General features: G+C 43.5%; 1 protein-coding gene across 3 annotated transcripts in view; it reads right to left on the reverse strand.

Annotated features, from left to right (window-relative positions):
- pcmt (protein-L-isoaspartate (D-aspartate) O-methyltransferase) overlaps positions 1–17262 on the reverse strand; it is a 51714-nt gene extending 34452 nt beyond the window's left edge. The window contains exons 1-3 of one of the 3 annotated variants that reach the window (XM_038805056.1): positions 16908–17262; positions 4859–4963; positions 3243–3274 (exon numbers count right to left, since the gene is read on the reverse strand). In XM_038805056.1, the coding sequence (XP_038660984.1) occupies positions 3243–3274; positions 4859–4963; positions 16908–17073 (303 nt within the window). In that variant the 5' untranslated portion in view covers positions 17074–17262. Of the gene's footprint in view, positions 1–3242; positions 3275–4858; positions 4964–6491; positions 8718–16907 lie in introns of those variants that run through there. The other 2 variants (XM_038805046.1, XM_038805064.1) reach the window with 2 other exon arrangements.
- Between the last annotated feature and the right edge of the window lie 1586 nt (positions 17263–18848).

An 18848-nucleotide genomic window follows, 5' to 3' on the forward strand; every position in this document is an offset into this window, starting at 1 on the left:
TAACTTCATTCATTATCTATACTCATACATATATCCCCATTCTTTCTCTGCTGTGGAGTCAATAGTCTGGAATTTTTTATGTAACATCACAGGACTACCATCCCCAAAAGGACATTCAAGAGAAGTTAGAGGACTACCTTCTTAGACTAGGATTATGGCAAAAATAATGTGGTCATCGCCATGCCACTCAACCAAAAATAAAGTTTAAGCGTTGTAGTTTTCTTTTTGCATTATATTATCTTAGGTTGGCCTTCCTGGGATGATTTTAAATTCACTTAATGGGAGAATTATTTTTAAAAGCACAAGAACAGCATAGTTCACTGTTTCTAAATGATGAAGTCTGCTCAGACATTTACTCACATATAACCTCAAGGAAGCTGAACAATTTACTCCATTTTACAATGTAGAAGCAAAAACACTATTTGCCCTAAAGCTGGTTCGAAAGTATTAAAATTTGTTGTTTTTCAAAAAAATTGCTTTCAGGACATGGCTGTTCTGAGCAAGGACATAACTATAACCATTTGCATTTGAAGTAGTAGTAGATTTTCTTCTGTATTGCACTAACTGTTGTGATGATGGGCATCCTTCAAGTGGTGTTCTGTAGGGAATTCCAAGATAATGACCCAGTGACAATGAAGAAACTGAGATATGTACCCAATCAGGATGGCGACGGGTAGGGTAAACCTGGAGGCATTGGAGGTCTGACAACCTTGTCGCTCCATTCTCTTTCCAAACCAGTAGCAGCCATGGCTACATCCATCCAGCACAAAGATCTGGAAATACCCCCCTATACTATTAGGAGAAGTAGGATTTATGACAAGTAAGTCATTCAGCCCTTTAAGCCTGCTGTCATTCAATCAGATGACTAATCTAGTTGTGGTCTCAATTTCACTTTCCTGTCTGCTCCCCATTAACCACAAATCTCTCATCAATCAAAAGCTACCATGACCCAGCCTCCACTGCTTTCTGCTGAGGAGGATTCCACTAGCGAATGATCTCAGTCTTAAAAGGGAGACCTCTTATTCTTAACTATGTCCCTGGTTCTAGTCTCCTCCACAATAGGAAACAATGTCCGTGTATCCACCCAGGATCTTATGGTTTACTGCCTTCCTAATCACTTGCTGTGCCTGCATACTAATTTTGACACTTCTGTACCAAGACATTCACATCCCCCTGTACCTCCAAGTAATGTAATCTCACTCCATTTAATACTATACTGCCAAAGTGAAATGAAATGAAAATCGCTTATTGTCACGAGTAGGCTTCAAATTAAGTTACTGTGAAAAACCCCTAGTCGCCACATTCCGGCACCTATTCGGGGAGGCTGTTACGGGAATCGAACCGTGCTGCTGGCCTGCTTTCAAAGCCAGTGCTAAAGAGCCCCTGGTTAGTAGACAAGTTTATATTTCCCCACACTGTACTTGCCCATTCACTTAACCCAACTATATCACTTTGTAAACTGTCTGCTGTGCCCACTTTCTCTCCCCCTTTAATTTACTCTAAAAGATTACCTCTTTGACCAAGTACTTAGTCACTTATCCAAATCACTTTCTTTGGTTTGATGTCAATCGTTTTCCAACTATTGTAAGGACTCTAGTGATTCCCTTACTTCCAATTTATTTTGTTTTGCTATTATCATTTTTGATCCATGGATGCTTAGTGGACATATATCTTTAAGGCAAGAGGAGGAGGTGGGGACCTCAAGAGTTACAAGACAATACACTGTGCTCGGCTTCGGACAGCAGAACTAGACTTTTTGGCGAGAGATCAGTGGGACTCTGTTCGATTGGTTGGCTGGTGGATAATAAATTGGTCAAAAGGCCACATTCTGCCCGGTAACAGGTAAATTGGATCCTACCCCAGTGGGATGATTTTCAGAGAACCAACGAAAGAACAGTGGGTCAGGAAAGGATTTGCTTTCTCTCTCATTTTCTCCAGAGAAGCTGGATGGCTGCTATATTTCTGAACTGCAGAAACTTGAACGGATCTACAGTGAAAATCATTACAGGTTGAAGGCAGAAACTTTGAACTGAAAGCTTAGGTTGAAGGAAGGTGCGCTAAAAGACAACCATCTGAAACAAAGATTCTTATTCTTTTTAGTTATTATTTTTATACCCCTCTTTCCCCCTGTGCTTTTTATGTCTGAGTTGAAGTGCTGGACGGGGGGGGTTATAATTAAATAGTTAACCTGTTGTATTTGCCAGATATTTAATTATAGTTATTGTTACTAATAAAGTATAAAATGATGTTTAACTATACAGAAGTTATTGGGCAATCCAAGGCTTCAAGTGTTTTCCCAAGAAGGATTAATTTCAATGTTGCAACTCCTGTGGGGCTGGAATTGGTCTCGTACTAGCCCAGGGGATTGTATCACTATCTTTCAGTAAAGTAACTTGGGACATTTACTGAATGATAAAAGGCAAGTTGTTATTTGGCCACAGACATCTCAGGGAGGGGACAGTAGGTTTAGCATCTTGCAGTTCCAACAAGCTGCACGAGCACGCCAATAATGGAGGGGATACCAAGTCCAGTAGCAAGAATGCCTATCAAGCCAACTGCTTTATCCTAATGTTGTTGAGCTGCTTGAGCACTTGTGGTGGAATGGGTATTCCACCACATTCCTTACTTCTAGGTTTTGGGGCGCGAGAAGAAAAGTTACCTGTCAAAACATTAAGCCCAAGTCCTGATTTTGAAGATACTTTATGGATATGGCTGGCACTGTTCAGTTTCTGGGTAATGGTGACCGCTTCATTCCTCTACCCAAGATACTGAAGGTCTAGACGATATTGCTGCTGTTTCGAAGGCTTTTGGAAGGGGACTTGGTTTTCTACAGGTGCAGAATTGCCCCATCGCTTATATGACAATGTTGCTTGATATTTGCATCTTTGTAAATAGTCCTACTCAATCTTATGATGGAAGAAAGGCCCAGGATATTTCCCCGAGGAACTCCAAAAACTTGGGTGTATATGATAAAACAATCTTCTTTTACATCAAGTACAACTACAATTAGAGGATTTTCTGTTTGACCACTGACTTCAGCTTTGCTTCTGCTCCTTGATGCCTTGATGCCATAACTATCAATTGCCACCTTGATATCAAGGGCAAAGACTATCATCCCTCTTCTGGCATTCAACCCATATCCACATCCGAATCTAGGTTGTGAATCTAGGCTCAACTCAAACTATTGCAAATCTTCCTTAAGTACACAGGTGGCACTAAACCAGAAAATTATTTGTACTTACCATGTGTGGAGCACTGATTGTAGCTTGGAAACCTAAAAAACAAAGCAACACCATTCATGTACAATGGTGAACCACGGCAAATTGTTGAGTTTGCACCAACCAAAATGAGACACAAGCCTTGGATTTTCAGTGAGCAAAAAAAGAGATCGGCAAGCTGTAGACACAGCATGCAAAAAAATCCAAACTGCCGCATGAGGATTTTCATCCAACAATACCAAAAAAATGGATACACAACAGGGAAAAATCAATGGAATGCTATAAGGCAGCAGCTTCCTCAAACAATTTCTTCAGCTTTTGAGCAAATCAAAATCACTAGGCATTACTATGTGACCAAATAGCATCGGAGAAGCATAATGGAGAAACTTATAAAAGCATCATCTATAATAGGCACAGCAGGTAAATGCTGGCACTTGTCAAAGCCTGGCTCAGCATTTTCAAATGAAACGTTTCTTATCTGTTTCAATAAGAAGCATTAACCTACTTGATTTAATACTTCAGAAAATCTTAAATTTTGGACAGATATAATTATTTGAATTACATTATGACTAAGCTTAACGTGGGCACATGCTTCCAGTCACATAAACACACACCCACCTGCCTACTCCACAAAAAACAGAACTGAACAAAAGTTAAAGAAAATTTGGATTGAGGAAAGAAGCAACATGATAAACAAACGTATGAGGGGCCTGGATAGAGTAGACAGGAAGAAACATTTCCCCTTGGTGGAGGGATCAATGACCAGGGAATAGATTTAAGGTAAGGGGCAGGAGCTTTAGAGGGGATGTGAGAAAAAAAAAATTTCACCCAGAGGGTGGAGAGTCTAGGACCCACTGCCTAAAAGGGTGGAGCAGGCAGGGACCCGCATAACATTCAAGTAGTATTTGGATGTACACTTGTGATGTTAAGGCTATAGGCCAAGTGCTGGAAAATGGGATTAGAATAATTAAGTGCTTGTTTTTTGACCAGCACAGATGTGTTGGACCGACCAACCTTTTCTGGGCTGTAGACCTCTGAAAGAATAGAGCAACATAATAATAAAGGACAAAGTATCAAAGTCCAAATAAAATCCAAACACTTTGCATGTTTGGCAAAAAACTCAAAGCAAGTTTTGCAGTTCCTCTGCGGAGGTGCGTCCTATAGATAGGTATCACTTCAAGCAGACCATTTAGATTGGGAGCCACAGCTTGGTGGAGCAGTACCATAAAATGTGCACAAAATCAGGGAGTTGATGCAAGAGTGAGGAATTGTGATTTATTTCACAGCCATAAATTTTTCTGTTTTGAGGGATGCTGGAGAATGTGAAGGAATAGTCTTTGCAATTTAATATGCTAGAACTTGGTTTTGGGATATTGGTGGATATTGTATGAATAAGTCTTAAAACCAGACTTGGGTATTTTAATTTGTTTTCCTCAAAATATAAATTCAACGCAGCCCACCATAATTTCAGGAACATAAAGGCAAGAGATCAACAGTTTACATCTGCCAGCACTAATTTTTTGTGACTGTCACAGCCCATTGCATTAGAAGACAAAGTCAAAAGCATGCACAAGACAGTGGGGTGACATGATCAAGTTTATTGTTCAAAAGAGAGCAGCTAGTACAGTGGAAATTCTTACCTATAGACTGGGGGGAATCTGTGTAGGGGTTACTCTTTACATAGTGGCAACGGTCTGTGGCCAACATTACATGATAAACCTTCTCTGTCTTGACTATCCCATTCTCTGCAAAATATGAAAGCAAAAAGAAGAAAGTGATGAGTTTTTCCATCTGAAGCATCACTTTGCCAATTACCAACAGGATTCAACTCAAACTCCTGCAAGAGCTATGTTGATCTCAATATGTTTAGCAATCTTCAGATACTGTTGAAAGCAGGGACTATATTAATAGTGCAAGCCATCTTCTGCAAATTTGCACTTTTAAAAATATACTGTTACAATTCGGAGGTGGATAACTAGAGATTCAAACTTCAGTTATTAGCTGAAGGAATGACCCACCATTTAATCTTTTAAAACTTTCACTACAACAAATTAAAAAATTACTGGTAACAAAACACTTTTCTTTTTGAAGGCAACGTACACCTGAACTACAGAAGAAATATCTCCCTTCCATACTCATCATATCCCAAATTCCCTACAGAATTACAGTCCTCACAGTAAACAGTCTACAATTACTCCCATCTTCCAATGGGATCCCATAGCCACATTTCATACCATTAAGTGACCATCTCCAGGCACTTTCCTGGATCTCTGGAGATCATAAATCCACCAGTGGCAACAAAGCCTATTCCAATAATTCTTCTTCCCTCTGATCATGGCAAGACAAGTCTCCTGGAATCTGTAAAAAGACCGCATGATGCTGTTGAGCACACAGAACCTCTGCTGTCTGATATTCGCAAATTTGTAGGGAAGCTTGTAACGGAATCTCAAAAATGCCTTCCTCTGCCTCCTCTTCCAAGGTTTTGTTTTATTCGTTCATGGGACGTGGGTGTTGCAGGCTGTGCCAGCATTGCTTGCCCATCCCCAATTGCCCTGGATAAGCAGTTAAGAGTCAACCACATTACTGTGGGTCTGGAGTCACATGTAGGCCAGGCAAGGACGGCAGATTTCCTTCCCTAAAGGACATTAGTGAACCAGATGGGTTTTTCCAACAAATGGTTTCATTGTCATTAGACCATTTTTTAAATTGAATTCATCACCTGCAGTGGTAGGATTTGAACCTGGGTCCCCAGAGCATTACTCTGGATCTCTGGTTTACTAGTCCAGTGACAATACCACAACGCCACTTCAAATTAGTAGTAACTGGATTGTTTACAGTACAACTATTTACAATCCGACACAAACACCAACTTTCTGGGAGACTCAGGGTCTATGCATGGTATATTGTGAGACTGTAGCCATTGTCTCCAAGCATTTACCTTCTCCTCAGTAAAAGAATCTAAAGATTTTTTTGATCTCTAACAATCAAACCACAGGGCTGTCAGGCAAATCCCTTAATTAGCCGCAAATTTGAACCTACACTTTCAAAATGTAGTTGTAATAAACCTCAATTGTGATATAAGACACTTACATAATTTACACTTTAATAATCCAAGCTGTAAAAGTTCCACAATAGCTTTAACATGCAAATATAATGCTAAGGATCTGATACCATGGCCTAGGGGATGTTTCTGGGTTTGTGGGGAGTGGGGGATAAATCCATTTTTTTCTTTGATCATGGTAGATGGCATAGTCAGGCCAGCATTACACATACCTATTGAAGTGATTTGCATTCTTTATCTTCCCCAGTCCATGTAGTGCAAGTATAGACACGATGCAGTTCCAAGATTCTGATCCAGTAATGATTCACATCGGCAATATTGCCAAAACAGAATGAGAGAGAGTTGGAAGATATCTTTGCAGGACATGCACCCACCGCTCTAGGCAGTAGAGATCACGGTTTTAAAAGGTATTTTCGAAGAAGTCGTGGCGAGCTGCTTCACTACATCTTGCAAATGCTGCCACTGTGCAGCAGTGACGGAAAGAATAAATATTGAAGATGGTGGAGGGGATGCTAATTAATCAAGGTCTTCTTGGATGGCATCAAGCTTCTGGAGTGTTGTCGAAGCAAGCAAGAGGGGAGAATTCAATCACACTCCTGACTTGTGCTTTCAAGATAATGGAAAGATTTTGGGAGAGGAGATTTGAAATTACGTGTTGCCGACTACATAGCATGCGTGGCTCATCCATGGCTCATCAAATCAGGTTTCTAGTCATTGGTCACCTGTTAGTTTTACCAATTCATCTGGAATCCTGTGAGTAAAGTTAACTGCACCACAGAAAACTGACCAACAGGTTATCTTTTATATTAAAACAAAACATTTTAAACTCAGAATTAAACACAAAGAAGCTTCACAGATAACAGTTACAACAGTTTAGTAATAGGAAAAATTAACTCCCTTGTTACAAAATATATCTACGATACCTGATGAAAGACTTGCACTGTTCCCCAAACAGCATCCAAATGGAATAATCAGTTATAGTTATCACACAATATAGGGATAATACTCAATCTGGGAACTGTCTTTGCCCTGGTCGAAGATTTTTTAAAACTGCTGTTACAAAGGTTTTCTACACTGCCCTGCCTCTAAGACTTAGAAGCTGGTTTGTTGTTAACTTAGGCTTCAGGCTTTGGCTGAAAACTGCTCTGTTCACTTAGACTGCTAGACGGTAATTGCCCTTCCTGGCTTTTCAGGGTCAAGGCAATTATACCTTTGTTGTTCTTTGATTATGCCTTCTGTGTATTTGGCTGTCTTCCCCATCAACTTCCTTGACTATACATTAACATTCAGGGACCTTCCCAATCATCAAAAATCTATTTCTCCTCCATAAACTATTTATACTTGATTATCTAAACTGCCATTCTAAACTCGTTTCCAGAAGACATGCACGGCAATCAAGGCCCTTTGAAAACAGTCTGTGCTGTCTTCAGGCAGATTACATCATCTATGTTATTGGCTCATTCCCTTAATTACACCATCTGTGTCCAAAGCTAAATCATTCTTCTATTTCCCATAACATGTCCCATGACCTGGTTAGTCAGGAACAAATATAATATCTCAAATAATCTACACCGAGGCCTCCAAACCAAAACAATAATCCATTAGCCAGCTATATGTAAAACAAATAAAATGTTTCTCAAATCAGAACACTGCTCCCCCTGCAAACTAAATGACGACCTCACTTTTATGATCCCTTAATCAGAGTTGGCAGACATTCTGGCTGTATGCATGGTTAAAGCCAGAATTCTAAATAACATTACTGCAACAAATATAAAATCACAATTTCTTACATTCATCACACCCAAGAATTCAGAGACCATTATCCCATTGAATGTCATGGACAGGTTCTTAGAATCACTTGTTGGAGATGGTCATTACCTGGCACTTGCATGACAGGAATGTTACCCATAAGCACAGAGAAAGAATAGAAGGGTATGCCAATAGGATAAGATAAAAAGGGAATGGGAGGAGGCTTATTAAATGGAGAGTAAGTCAGTTATGCCAAATTCCTATTTCTGTGCTGTCAATCCAATCTAATATGTAACCAACTGTCCCACTCACCATTAATTAATTTAGGGAAGAATGCAATTTGTAAATTCCTGCAGTAAATTCTATTATTTGTAAAAACTGCAGCAAACTACTCCAGACTACTGTTCAGTGTCCATTAGCCTCTTTTCCCCATTTGTGAAGTGGCTAGGGATATTTTACCATGTTAAAAGCTTACAAACTACATGCATTTGGGATTGTAAGTAGGGCAGCTCATTTGGTACGGAAATCACTAGCTTTAAAAATCCATCACCATGCACACAGTTGCAGATACCAAACACATACTTATCGGTCTCCACCACACCTCTTCCCCCAAAAAGCTTCCTCCTGTTTTAATATTCCTCAAGATATTTTCACTATACACCACGATCTTCTAGAATAAAAGCTACCCGTCCCATTTTCCCAATGCTGGCCAGCGATGCCCACATCCCATAAATGGATGGAAAAAGAGAAGCATTTTCAGACACACCATGGAATCATACTGGCTCTAAATTCCATAATTTCTATGGAGAATTTTTATTTTAAAAAACTCATACCAGCTCCCCTAACTTCTCCCAAGTTAGAAGTTTTAACTAGATCCATGTGGTGACTTCAAGTGAGCAAGTCTTGATGTGGTTTAAGAGCATTCATCTCTTTGCCCGTCAGATTTTCTCCATGTTCACTACAAATCACATACCTACACTATTGCAAGGACATCTCCAACACTCACACTTAGGAGCACTGTTAGATCACTGTGATTAAGTACGATTATTCAGTCAGAGATGTTTTATTGAGGCCAGTCCATCACTTCAGCAGAAATGCAGCTGCTCCAATAGCTCAAATATATTCCAAAATACAAAATCAAACCATGCCAAAGTAAGAGGTTTTACTTACTGTGTACCAAATCTGCTAATCAAATATGCATCAATTCCTCTGAAAATTACCTCAAAGCAAAGATTAAACTGGAAAAAAGAAATTTTTTGTTTTTAAATAAAATTAGCAGTTTCCTGAAGGATATTTGCGATCTTTACTTTTCCATTGACAAACAGTTAGGGGCAATGGAAGCAGGCCTTACATATATCAAGCTCTGCCACAATCGGAGACTGACTAATCTTGCTGTCAATCAGAAATCCATTGCTATGGGGTGTAGGTGTGTGTGTAGGTGCGTGTGTGGAGAGCTGTAGTCTGGTATTGTGTCCAGCTTCCGCAGCAGAAAGGGATGGCTGTTTTGCCCCTACGAATTCTTTAGAAGGCCCACACAAGTCATCAAATCATTCAGTATTTTCATTGGTGTCTCAGTAATTTTCATTGGTGTCTCAGTATTCTATTGATAGATGTCAACTCAATGTGAAATGGTTCACTAACTCTCTAGCAGTGTCCTTGTAATTTGCATGCTCCACTGGTTCAGTTGTTACTTAACAATATGGATATTAAAAACTAAATCGGTCAGCTTTTCCCATAATAAATTCTTGCTCCTAACTTAATCATGGAAAATTTGTCACCTGCAATGAAACACTGGGTTTTTCAAACTCAGGGCCGTGACCTGTGGGTGGGTCGTGGCATTCCCGATCACAGGAATAAGTCCCTAAGGCCATGGCAGGTTGTTAAGATTGCCAGCCGTGAGCAGTCCCCGATTTGTGTGGCGTTTGAGGGGGTGGGTGGCTCGAGGCTGGGCTATGTGCTGGTTACCATTAAGGGAAGGATGGGAACAGGGGCTGACGGGCTTCCACATGGACGCGCGGTGCCAACTGCGGTGGCCCCAGCTTGGAGCTCTGCTCTAGTGCTTGCCCTCTTCATGCCGCTCAGCTCGCTTCCCCGCCACTGTGATTGGTAGTATGTGATCTGCGGCTCCGTGGTCAAGCTGTTCCAACAGCCGGCAGAAGGTCCACTTGCACTTCCACGACGTGAAGTACTAATCAGGAAATGGTCAGCAGTCCATGCCTGGGGTGGATGCAGCTACTGGACAGGGAGGCTGGAAGCCAGGCCAGGTTTGTCAGCCAGGAATATCGATCAAACGAGGCCAGTCAATATGGCTGCCACACGTCAACACTGGAGGATACCTACACAATCACTGCGTGTTGGCACTCTCTAGAAACCAGGAAGTCAGCGCCTTTAACCAAGAGAGAAAATGCTGGAAAATCTCAGCAGGTCTGGCAGCATCTGTAAGGAGAGAAAAGAGCTAACGTTGTGAGTCCAGGTGACCCCTTGTCAAAACATTTCCAGCATTTTCTCTTTTGGTTTCAGATTCCAGCATCTGCAGTAATTGTACGTTTTTCTATACTTGTTTAAATATCTAAAGAAATAAGTATATATTTAAAACAAAATTTGTGTGTTATAATGCAAGGATTCACATGCTCAACTGAAATGGTTTAATTTTCATTCGCAAAAAGTCATAAATTTGGAAAAATCATGTATTGGAAACAAAGTTTCAAAGTAAATGCCGGCCATGGACAGCCTTTATATATGAACGATGGCGTCTTCCTGCCAGAGGCAGTGGCAGAGAGAAGGTCACACACCCTGCCATCGGCCCTGTATGTCTGTGCTTTTAGTGTGAAATCATGGAGAGATTCCTCCATTTTGCAGCTGTTAGCAAGAAAGCAACAGGACTGTGTGAAGAACTAAAGATGGATTATTTTGTAATAAGGAAGAGGGGGTCAGAGACACAAACAGGCAAGGACCGCAACTGAATCTGCTGGAGAGAGATTCGCAGGAGAGTCCACGGCAGGACAAAGCCGTGTCTGAGCTGTATGCAGAGCTCCAAGGCCTCTGGTGGACAAGCCATTAAGAAACTGAAATCGGGAACAAAGCAGTATAAAGAAAGATGATTTCTTGAGGTATTGCTTTATTGTGCCAATGCAAGATGCAGGGAAGTACTGACAAATGAAAGTTTAAAACCGTCAAATCTTCAAAGCCATTGGAAGACTAAGCACGGCAAATTGGAGGACAAACCTCTTGCTTTGTTTCAAAGGACGCAGTCATCAGCTGAAATCCTGAGCAGAAATGCAACACGGAATGACTAAGCGAGAATGAAAAGACCAAGCAGGCTCACCTGTCACGTTAAAGGTAAGCAATAATGGTGGGGCACGAACGGGGGGTGGGCATGGGGCGTGACGATCCGCCAGTTGGTAAAAGTGGATCCCGGTAAAAAAAGATTGAACAACACTGCAGTCGCACCTCCGCCAGGGAGTGCACTAAAACATGACAAATTTATTTGGACAGTTCCTGTTACAAATTTGGAAACCACTTAGCACAGCAGGATGAAAATAAATACAGATGCTCATCTTTAAAATAAGAACACAAGAAAGCCTGCACAAACTGATCCTATTATCCTCTTCCCTCCAATATAAAAATAAGCACACACACTAATATACACAGGTCAAGTGACAGCTGTAGTCCTGAAATATGATGTTAAAACATGCTTATTTAGGATCTTTCCCTGGCATTGTGAGGAATACATTGCCTTGTACCTATCAACCATGCAGTACAAGTATCAAAGCACTCAGAAACAGAGGAAGTTTAGGAATCATCACATTCTCTTGGAGTTGGCATGTCCAAGGAACCCAAACCACTATTGTACGTTTGATTAGTTATATATCCAACTTACCCAGGATACACAGCAAAATAATTCATGAGCAGCTCCAGGGGTGGGGGTTAAGGGTTGAGGTATGAAAGCACAGAAGGTGGCTTCACGATATGAGATCAAAGAAGTCCACAAGTGTGAGGCCTGCAGAAGAATTTTGGGATGGCTAAAGTGTAGCAGTGGCAGGCAAGACATTGAGAGTGTGGCAGCATTGGGATGAGAGGGTTAGATATGACAAGACTGGGAAGGCAGCAATTGACATGCAGATGTACAAAGAGTGCCATTTTTAGTCTGGTAATGCTAGGATGGGTGCACTGGGGTCTATCAGCAAGAGGGAAGAGCACTGGGGAGGGGTAAACACTCTGGAAGACATGGAGAGTGTGGTTACAAGAGTCCATATGCAAAAGCGAAGGGAGCTCGAGTTTGGAACTTATTCCAATTGAAGGGTGGAAGGAGACTTGGATTCTGACAACATGACAAGTGAAGGATTCAAGGAAGCTGATATCATCTATTTTGCATGTGACTATCTTGGGATCAATGAGATCACTCCTTATTCTTCTAAACTCAAGTGTATGAGCCTATTCTACTCACTCTCTCCTCAAAGCAGTCTTAATCTAGTGAACCTTTTCCCCAATTTGAGTTTTTAAAAGCTCTCAAGTGTCTAAAAAAATGCTAAAAGGCATTTGTGCATCTTTTGCCTACTCAAACCAATGGCATTTACATTATTGTAAGACCCATTACACACTATTTACGCACTTGTGGCATAGTAAAAATATCCAAGGCATTTCATAGGAGCAATAGTCAAAACATGATCATGCAACAAATGAGATGGCATATACTCCTGCCACTGTGGACCAATGATGGAGGGAGTAAGGGTTGAATCAAATTTGTTAATCAAGCATTCCCTGGATGGTGTCAAGCTTCTCGAGTGTTATTAGAGTTTCACTCATACAGGCAAGTGGAGAATGTTTCATCACACACCTGACTTTTACCATGTAGAAGTGAAAAGGCTTTGTGGGGTGTAAATTACTTACTGCAGAATTTCTAGCCTCTGACCTGTTCTTCTAGACACAGCATTAATATGGCTGGGCCAGTCAAGTTTCTGATCAACGGTGAACCCCAGTGCACTGTTCAGCATGGTGGATTTAGCGACAATAATACCGTTGAATGTCAAGGGCTGATGGTTAGATTCCCTTGCTGGAGACAGCCACCAGCTGGCACTCGTGTGGCACCAACATTTGCCACTTACCAGCCCAAACCTGAATGTTGTCTATTAGAACTGCACAATATGCTAGTATGATTAGAGATAAAGTATGCCATATAGTTTTGGTCACTGTATTACAGGAAGCATATAAACAAAAGAGCACATAAACACAAGAGTGCACTTTAAACGAAAGCTGTGAATTACAAGGATACAAAGGACTGGAAAATCGGATTAAGCAGGATAGGCCCGCAAGGACATATTTTGATGGTTCGATGATGGTGGAATCAATAACGCATTATCTACTTCCTTATCTAGTACTATCCAACACTCGCTCCTTTATGCACCTTATCCCTCATTCCAACTTCTAAGCAGGTGCCCACCCATCCCCAATTTAGTTAAAGCATACTGGTGAATGCCAGTTGCAGGTTCAATTCCCGCACCAGGGATTTGAGCACAAAACCCAAGATGGCAATCCAGTGAAATACTGAGGAGGTGCGGTACAAGAGATGCAGTCCATTGGATAGATGTTAAACTGAGGCCCACATGTCCGGAGGTAGATTCGAGAGATCTCACCACAGCATTAAGACCATTGGAATTCTTAAGTGTCCTGGATAACAATTATTTATGAACAAATGTCACAAAGATAAGATTAGCTGGTCATTATTGCACTGCTGTTTGAGAGATCTGCCCACACAAAAATAACCATTTCAATATCTATGTTCCAGTGTTACTCCTTAATTAGAAAATACTTCAGAGATTGAGAAGGGAGCTTTATTAACACCTTAATCTTTTTCCAGACATGTTCGACCATATTACTTTAGGCTATATCGCCAATCACCGCTTACCTCCCTACCTTCAACCTTCTCTTCTCCCCGAACTCCTGGGATGAAGCAGTGGTAAATTTGCAACGACAGAAGAGGCTACATATCACTCTCATGGTGGTATTGTTTAAAATGAAAACATAGCCTATGGGGATTCTATCACCTCTTCACCACTGTGGGTGTTATTGGTATCCAGAACGATGGACCGGTGCTAAATACCCTGACAATTTCTTGCCTCCAGCAATTTCCTCCTGTCTTTACCCAATCCCTCCATTGAGCTTACATTCCCCCCCCCCCCCCCCCCCAATTCAGCTGTCACTCCCTTCATGTGCCTCACTACTCCTCTCCGTGGACAGGCCACTGAAGCAACATGCATTCCAAGAGGCAGCCTGCTTTCCTTATGGCTTTGACTGTCAGCAAATGTTTCCCAAGACGACAGCAGCTGGCTGGAGTTATTGCGCCAAAAACATTCAGCTTCCAGAAAATGCAACACCACAAATCACTATATAAATCCAGACTGTTTGTTCAGCCATCCAAAATTATTAATTTTCTCGACCTTAGCATGATGGACCAACTGAAAGCTCACTTTCACCATCCGAAGACCACAGATGATTCTTCAAAAGATAATTCAATGGTTTTGAAGCAGTTGGAAGATATAAAAGATGTGAAAGATGCAGGATTAATCTGATCCTGGTATTTCTCCCTCAAGTAATCGAGTAGCTTAATAGGGAGCTGATGAGTGACCAGTCAAAGTTACTGGTTACAGTGATGCCCAGTGTGTCAGTGAAGCTTTCATGCTCTTTAGGAATACGATCTAGCACCAACTGAAGAGGGCAACACCTCAGTGGAAGTTTGCCGCCTCAAACAATGCAGCACAACATTAAACTGGAATGTCAGACAAAATTACTCACTCAAAATTAAACATTATTACCATCCCAGATCAGACCACAACAGTGGCCAGGTTACAATATATAAACCCCATTATTTTATTTTGTAAGACTGTGAGGAAAGAATACCTCACTCCAGGAGTGATTATGATTATATGAAGAAATAGGGAGATAGTATATTAAAACAAACATTACTAACAGCATTAAAATATCTTTAACACAAGGAAATAGCTCACAATTACCGTTAATATAACTCAATACAGTGAATACAATACCCTCAAATGCTATCTTTATCCCCCACTCTAACACGAAGGAAAAAAAAAACAACTCTCAATCCACTGTTAAACCATTGGTACTAAGGAATACTTGCTTTACAGAGGTGTTCTTTAAGAAAGAGATGTTCTTTAAGAAAGAGATCTTTTGACACTGCTTTAAAGACAAGACCTAACTCCTGTCAGAACCATGCAAAAACTCTAGCTGTATTTCATGAGAAGACGCTTCTCAGTTTGTTCCAGCTCCCCTTTGTTCTCAGACAAATCTGCACTGTTTTGAAAACTGTTAATCTCAACTGCAGTGAGAGAAACGACTGGACTTCTGGTCACAACTTCATTTAGCTCACAACAATAATAATCATCCTTATTAGTGTCACAAGTAGGCTCACATTAAAGCATGTATTTCATGACTTGTGGGAGGAGCACCCAGGGGAAACCCACACAGACACGGGGAGAACATGGACTCCACAATGTGACCCAAGCCAGGAATCAAACCCAGGCCCCTGGTGCGGTGAAGCAACAGTGCTAACCACTGTGCTACCATGTCACCAATACTGAACTGCTGTCTGCAAAATTACTGATGGCATAGCTCCACCCAGCATCATCATCTTACCAAGCTGAAAGCTAATTAACTCCATATTTTTTACATGCCCTTTATGATGGTTTAATTGAAGCCCTGGCTCCCAAAATACACTTGCCTTGCAAACTAGGATATATTTTAAAACATGATTGCAGCAGTCACGCACACACTAACCCAAGCTTTTAACCCTTACTGCATCAAATACCTATAATACATCAGAAATCCCAGTATTCATCACAACGTTTTGAAATTAAACTTGCTTTCCTAACTTGACATAACATTGTTGGGTTCTCCAGAATTTAAAAAGGTCAAAAAACAGGTTAAAACTCAAGTCAATTAGCCTCACGGCACAGAGGTCCCAAGTTCGTTCCCGGCTCTGGGTTACTGTCCGTGTGGAGATTGCACATTCTCCCCGTGTTTGCATGGGTTCCGCCCCCACACCCCAAAGATGTGCAGGCTAGGTGGATTGGCTATGCTAAATTGCCCCTTAATTGGAAAAAATGAATTGGGTACTCTAAATTTTTAAAAAACTCAAGTCAACTGGACCATTTCTGAAAAGGAAAAAACTGCACCAGTTACATGCCCTTTGTGAGGGGGTCAAAAGCATTAAGAAATAAGAGTAGGGCATAAGACTTCTCCATCGTTTTAGCATAAGAGCTGATCGGATCTTGGCATCAAATCCACATTCTTGCCAATTCCCCCATGACCCTTGCCTCTCTTGTCAATCAAAACTCTGAATATATTCAAGGCTGAGATAGGTAGTGACAGCCTCCGAAACAATGGCTACTGAGAATGAACGTCTTCCTTGGCAGTCGGATCCATTGGGCACTGGAGATCAACTCATCCCAAGCTGCCATTGCAATGCACCGCTGCGGATTCGCAGCTTGGCCACTGAACGCACTGCAGTGACCACTTGACCACTGGTTGTTCCGCCCACACCAGCCCCGTCCAGCCTGGCTCCACTGCCTAACGCTGGCACTCAAGGCTGCGCTGAGTAATTCTGCCCCACCCAGGGGACCGAGCTCCGCTCCGCCCCGCCTCAGACTACTGCCAACCCAGTCTCCCCCACAGCTTGGCCCGCCCTTCGGGACTGGAGTAACCCCGCATGATCCGGCCACCCTGACCTGGCCGCACCACTACGGACAGCGGCGGTGAAGAGGAGGGGGGGATACTGAAAGGCAGGCCACAGGCGTTGTCACTCGCCGGAGAGGCGCTAGCCATGCCACCCCTCCCCAGCCCTGCGAGCCTCGGCCACTCACTCCGCAGGTTGTTGACGAGCTCCGCTTGGCTCTCTCCTCCGCACTTCCAAGCCATCCTCTGACACAGCGCGCGCACCAGGTACAAGGCCGCCGTCAGCAACACGCCTGCGCACACCGCTCTACCCACAATGCTTATCACCTCCAGCGCCTCAGCGCCCCCCTCCATGACGTCGGCACAGGGGAGGACCCGCCCACTGAGCGCGGGAAGGAGGGGGGGAGCGCGGGAGGACTGATTTAAACAATCACAGCCACTCAGCGCCCTGTCAAACCCTCGGGCTCCTCGCACGATCAGACGGCCGAAGAGAGCGCTTCATGTTCACGAGATGCTGATGGCTGCGCCGCGTTTATGAGCAGCGAAGTGCCAGTTGACGCGCCTATCCCTCTTTAATGGCTAAGGAGGATTAAAGCGCTTATCCGCTTTGGTACAGGCCGCCCACCTGCGCGCGGGGGGGCGGGGGGGGGAGCACTGCAGCATCGCAACGCTAAAAATATCCTCGGTGCCGCACTGCCCCACATTGGTGCATGGCGAGGGAGACTGATGCAAGCTGCCCTCCCGCGGCATTGCAGCAGCCACACAGTATTGATACCAGCTGACCTCCCCGGAATTGCTCCAGCCACATAGTATCAATATAAGTCGACCTCCACGGCATTACACCAGTCATGTTAGTAATATGATGGGGAGATGCCGGTGTTGGACTGGGGTGAGCTCAGTAAGAAGTCTTACAACACCAGGTTAAAGTCCAACTGGTTTGTTTCAAACACGAGGGGCGCGATTCTCCCAAACCGGGAGAAATCGTAAGGCTGGCGTCAAAAACGGGCGGGTTTGACACCAGCCTCCCCCCCCGCCCCCCCCCCCCGACCGGGAACCGATTCTGGTCCCCGGTCGGGGCTAGCATGCCGCGGCCGTGAACTCCGGCATCGCGGGCTTAACGAATTTCGTTAAGCCCGCTTGCCAGAGTTTGCGACGGCTGACGCGTCACATGACGTCAGCCACGCATGCGCGGATTGGAAGACTCCAACCCGCGCATGCACGGATGACATCGCGCATTTGTGCGAAACCCGTGCATGCGCGGGCCGGGATGCCCCTCAGCCGCCCCGCGAATGGATACAGAGGGGCGGCGGAAGGACAAAGAGTGCGCGGGGTAAGTACGGCCGTAAAGTTGGGATCTTGGCAACCATGGCACCGATTGGCACGGCAGTACCACGGCCGTGCCAACGGTGCCCACCGTTCGCGGGCCCATGGCACCCTTGGCACGGCCGTGGTACTGCCGTGCCAATCGGTGCCATGGTTGCCAAGATCCCAACTTTACGGCCGTTTTTACGAACGGTCAGACCAGGTGTGTTTGACATTCCTAAAAACGGTCGTAAAGGACTTGGACTTCGGCCCATCGGCCAGCTGAGAATCGCTGCTCGCCGTAAAAAAACGGCTGCAGCGATTCGTGTGGGGAGGGGGGGGGGGAGAATAGCGGGAGGGCGTCAGACTAGCGTGGCCGTGAAAATTCACGACCCCCGCTATTCTCCGCACCGTCGTGAGTGCGGAGAATCGCGCCCGAACTTTCCGAGCGTAGCTCCTTCCTCAGGTGAATCAGCTGAATTCAGGTGAATTAGTAATATCAGCTGACCTCATGTGGCATTGTTCCAGCCACAGTGTTAAGAGCCGCTGACCTCCCCGGAGCATCGCACCAGGACAGCCTGGTGGCATAGTGGTTAGCACTGCTGCCTCTCAGCACCTGGGACCTGGGTTTGATTCCAGCCTTGGGTAACTCTGTGGTTTTTGCACATTCTCTCTGTGTCTGCCTGGGTTTCCTCTGGGTGCTCCGGTTTCCTCCCACAGTACAAAGATGTGCATGTTAGGTGGATTGGCCATGATAAATTGCCCGTTAGGGTGTGGTTGCAGGAATAGGACGGAGATTAAGCCTAGGTAGTATGGTCATTCAAAGA

Source organism: Scyliorhinus canicula, chromosome 1 (assembly GCF_902713615.1).
Source record: "Scyliorhinus canicula chromosome 1, sScyCan1.1, whole genome shotgun sequence".
In the NCBI taxonomy this organism is placed as follows: domain Eukaryota; kingdom Metazoa; phylum Chordata; class Chondrichthyes; order Carcharhiniformes; family Scyliorhinidae; genus Scyliorhinus; species Scyliorhinus canicula.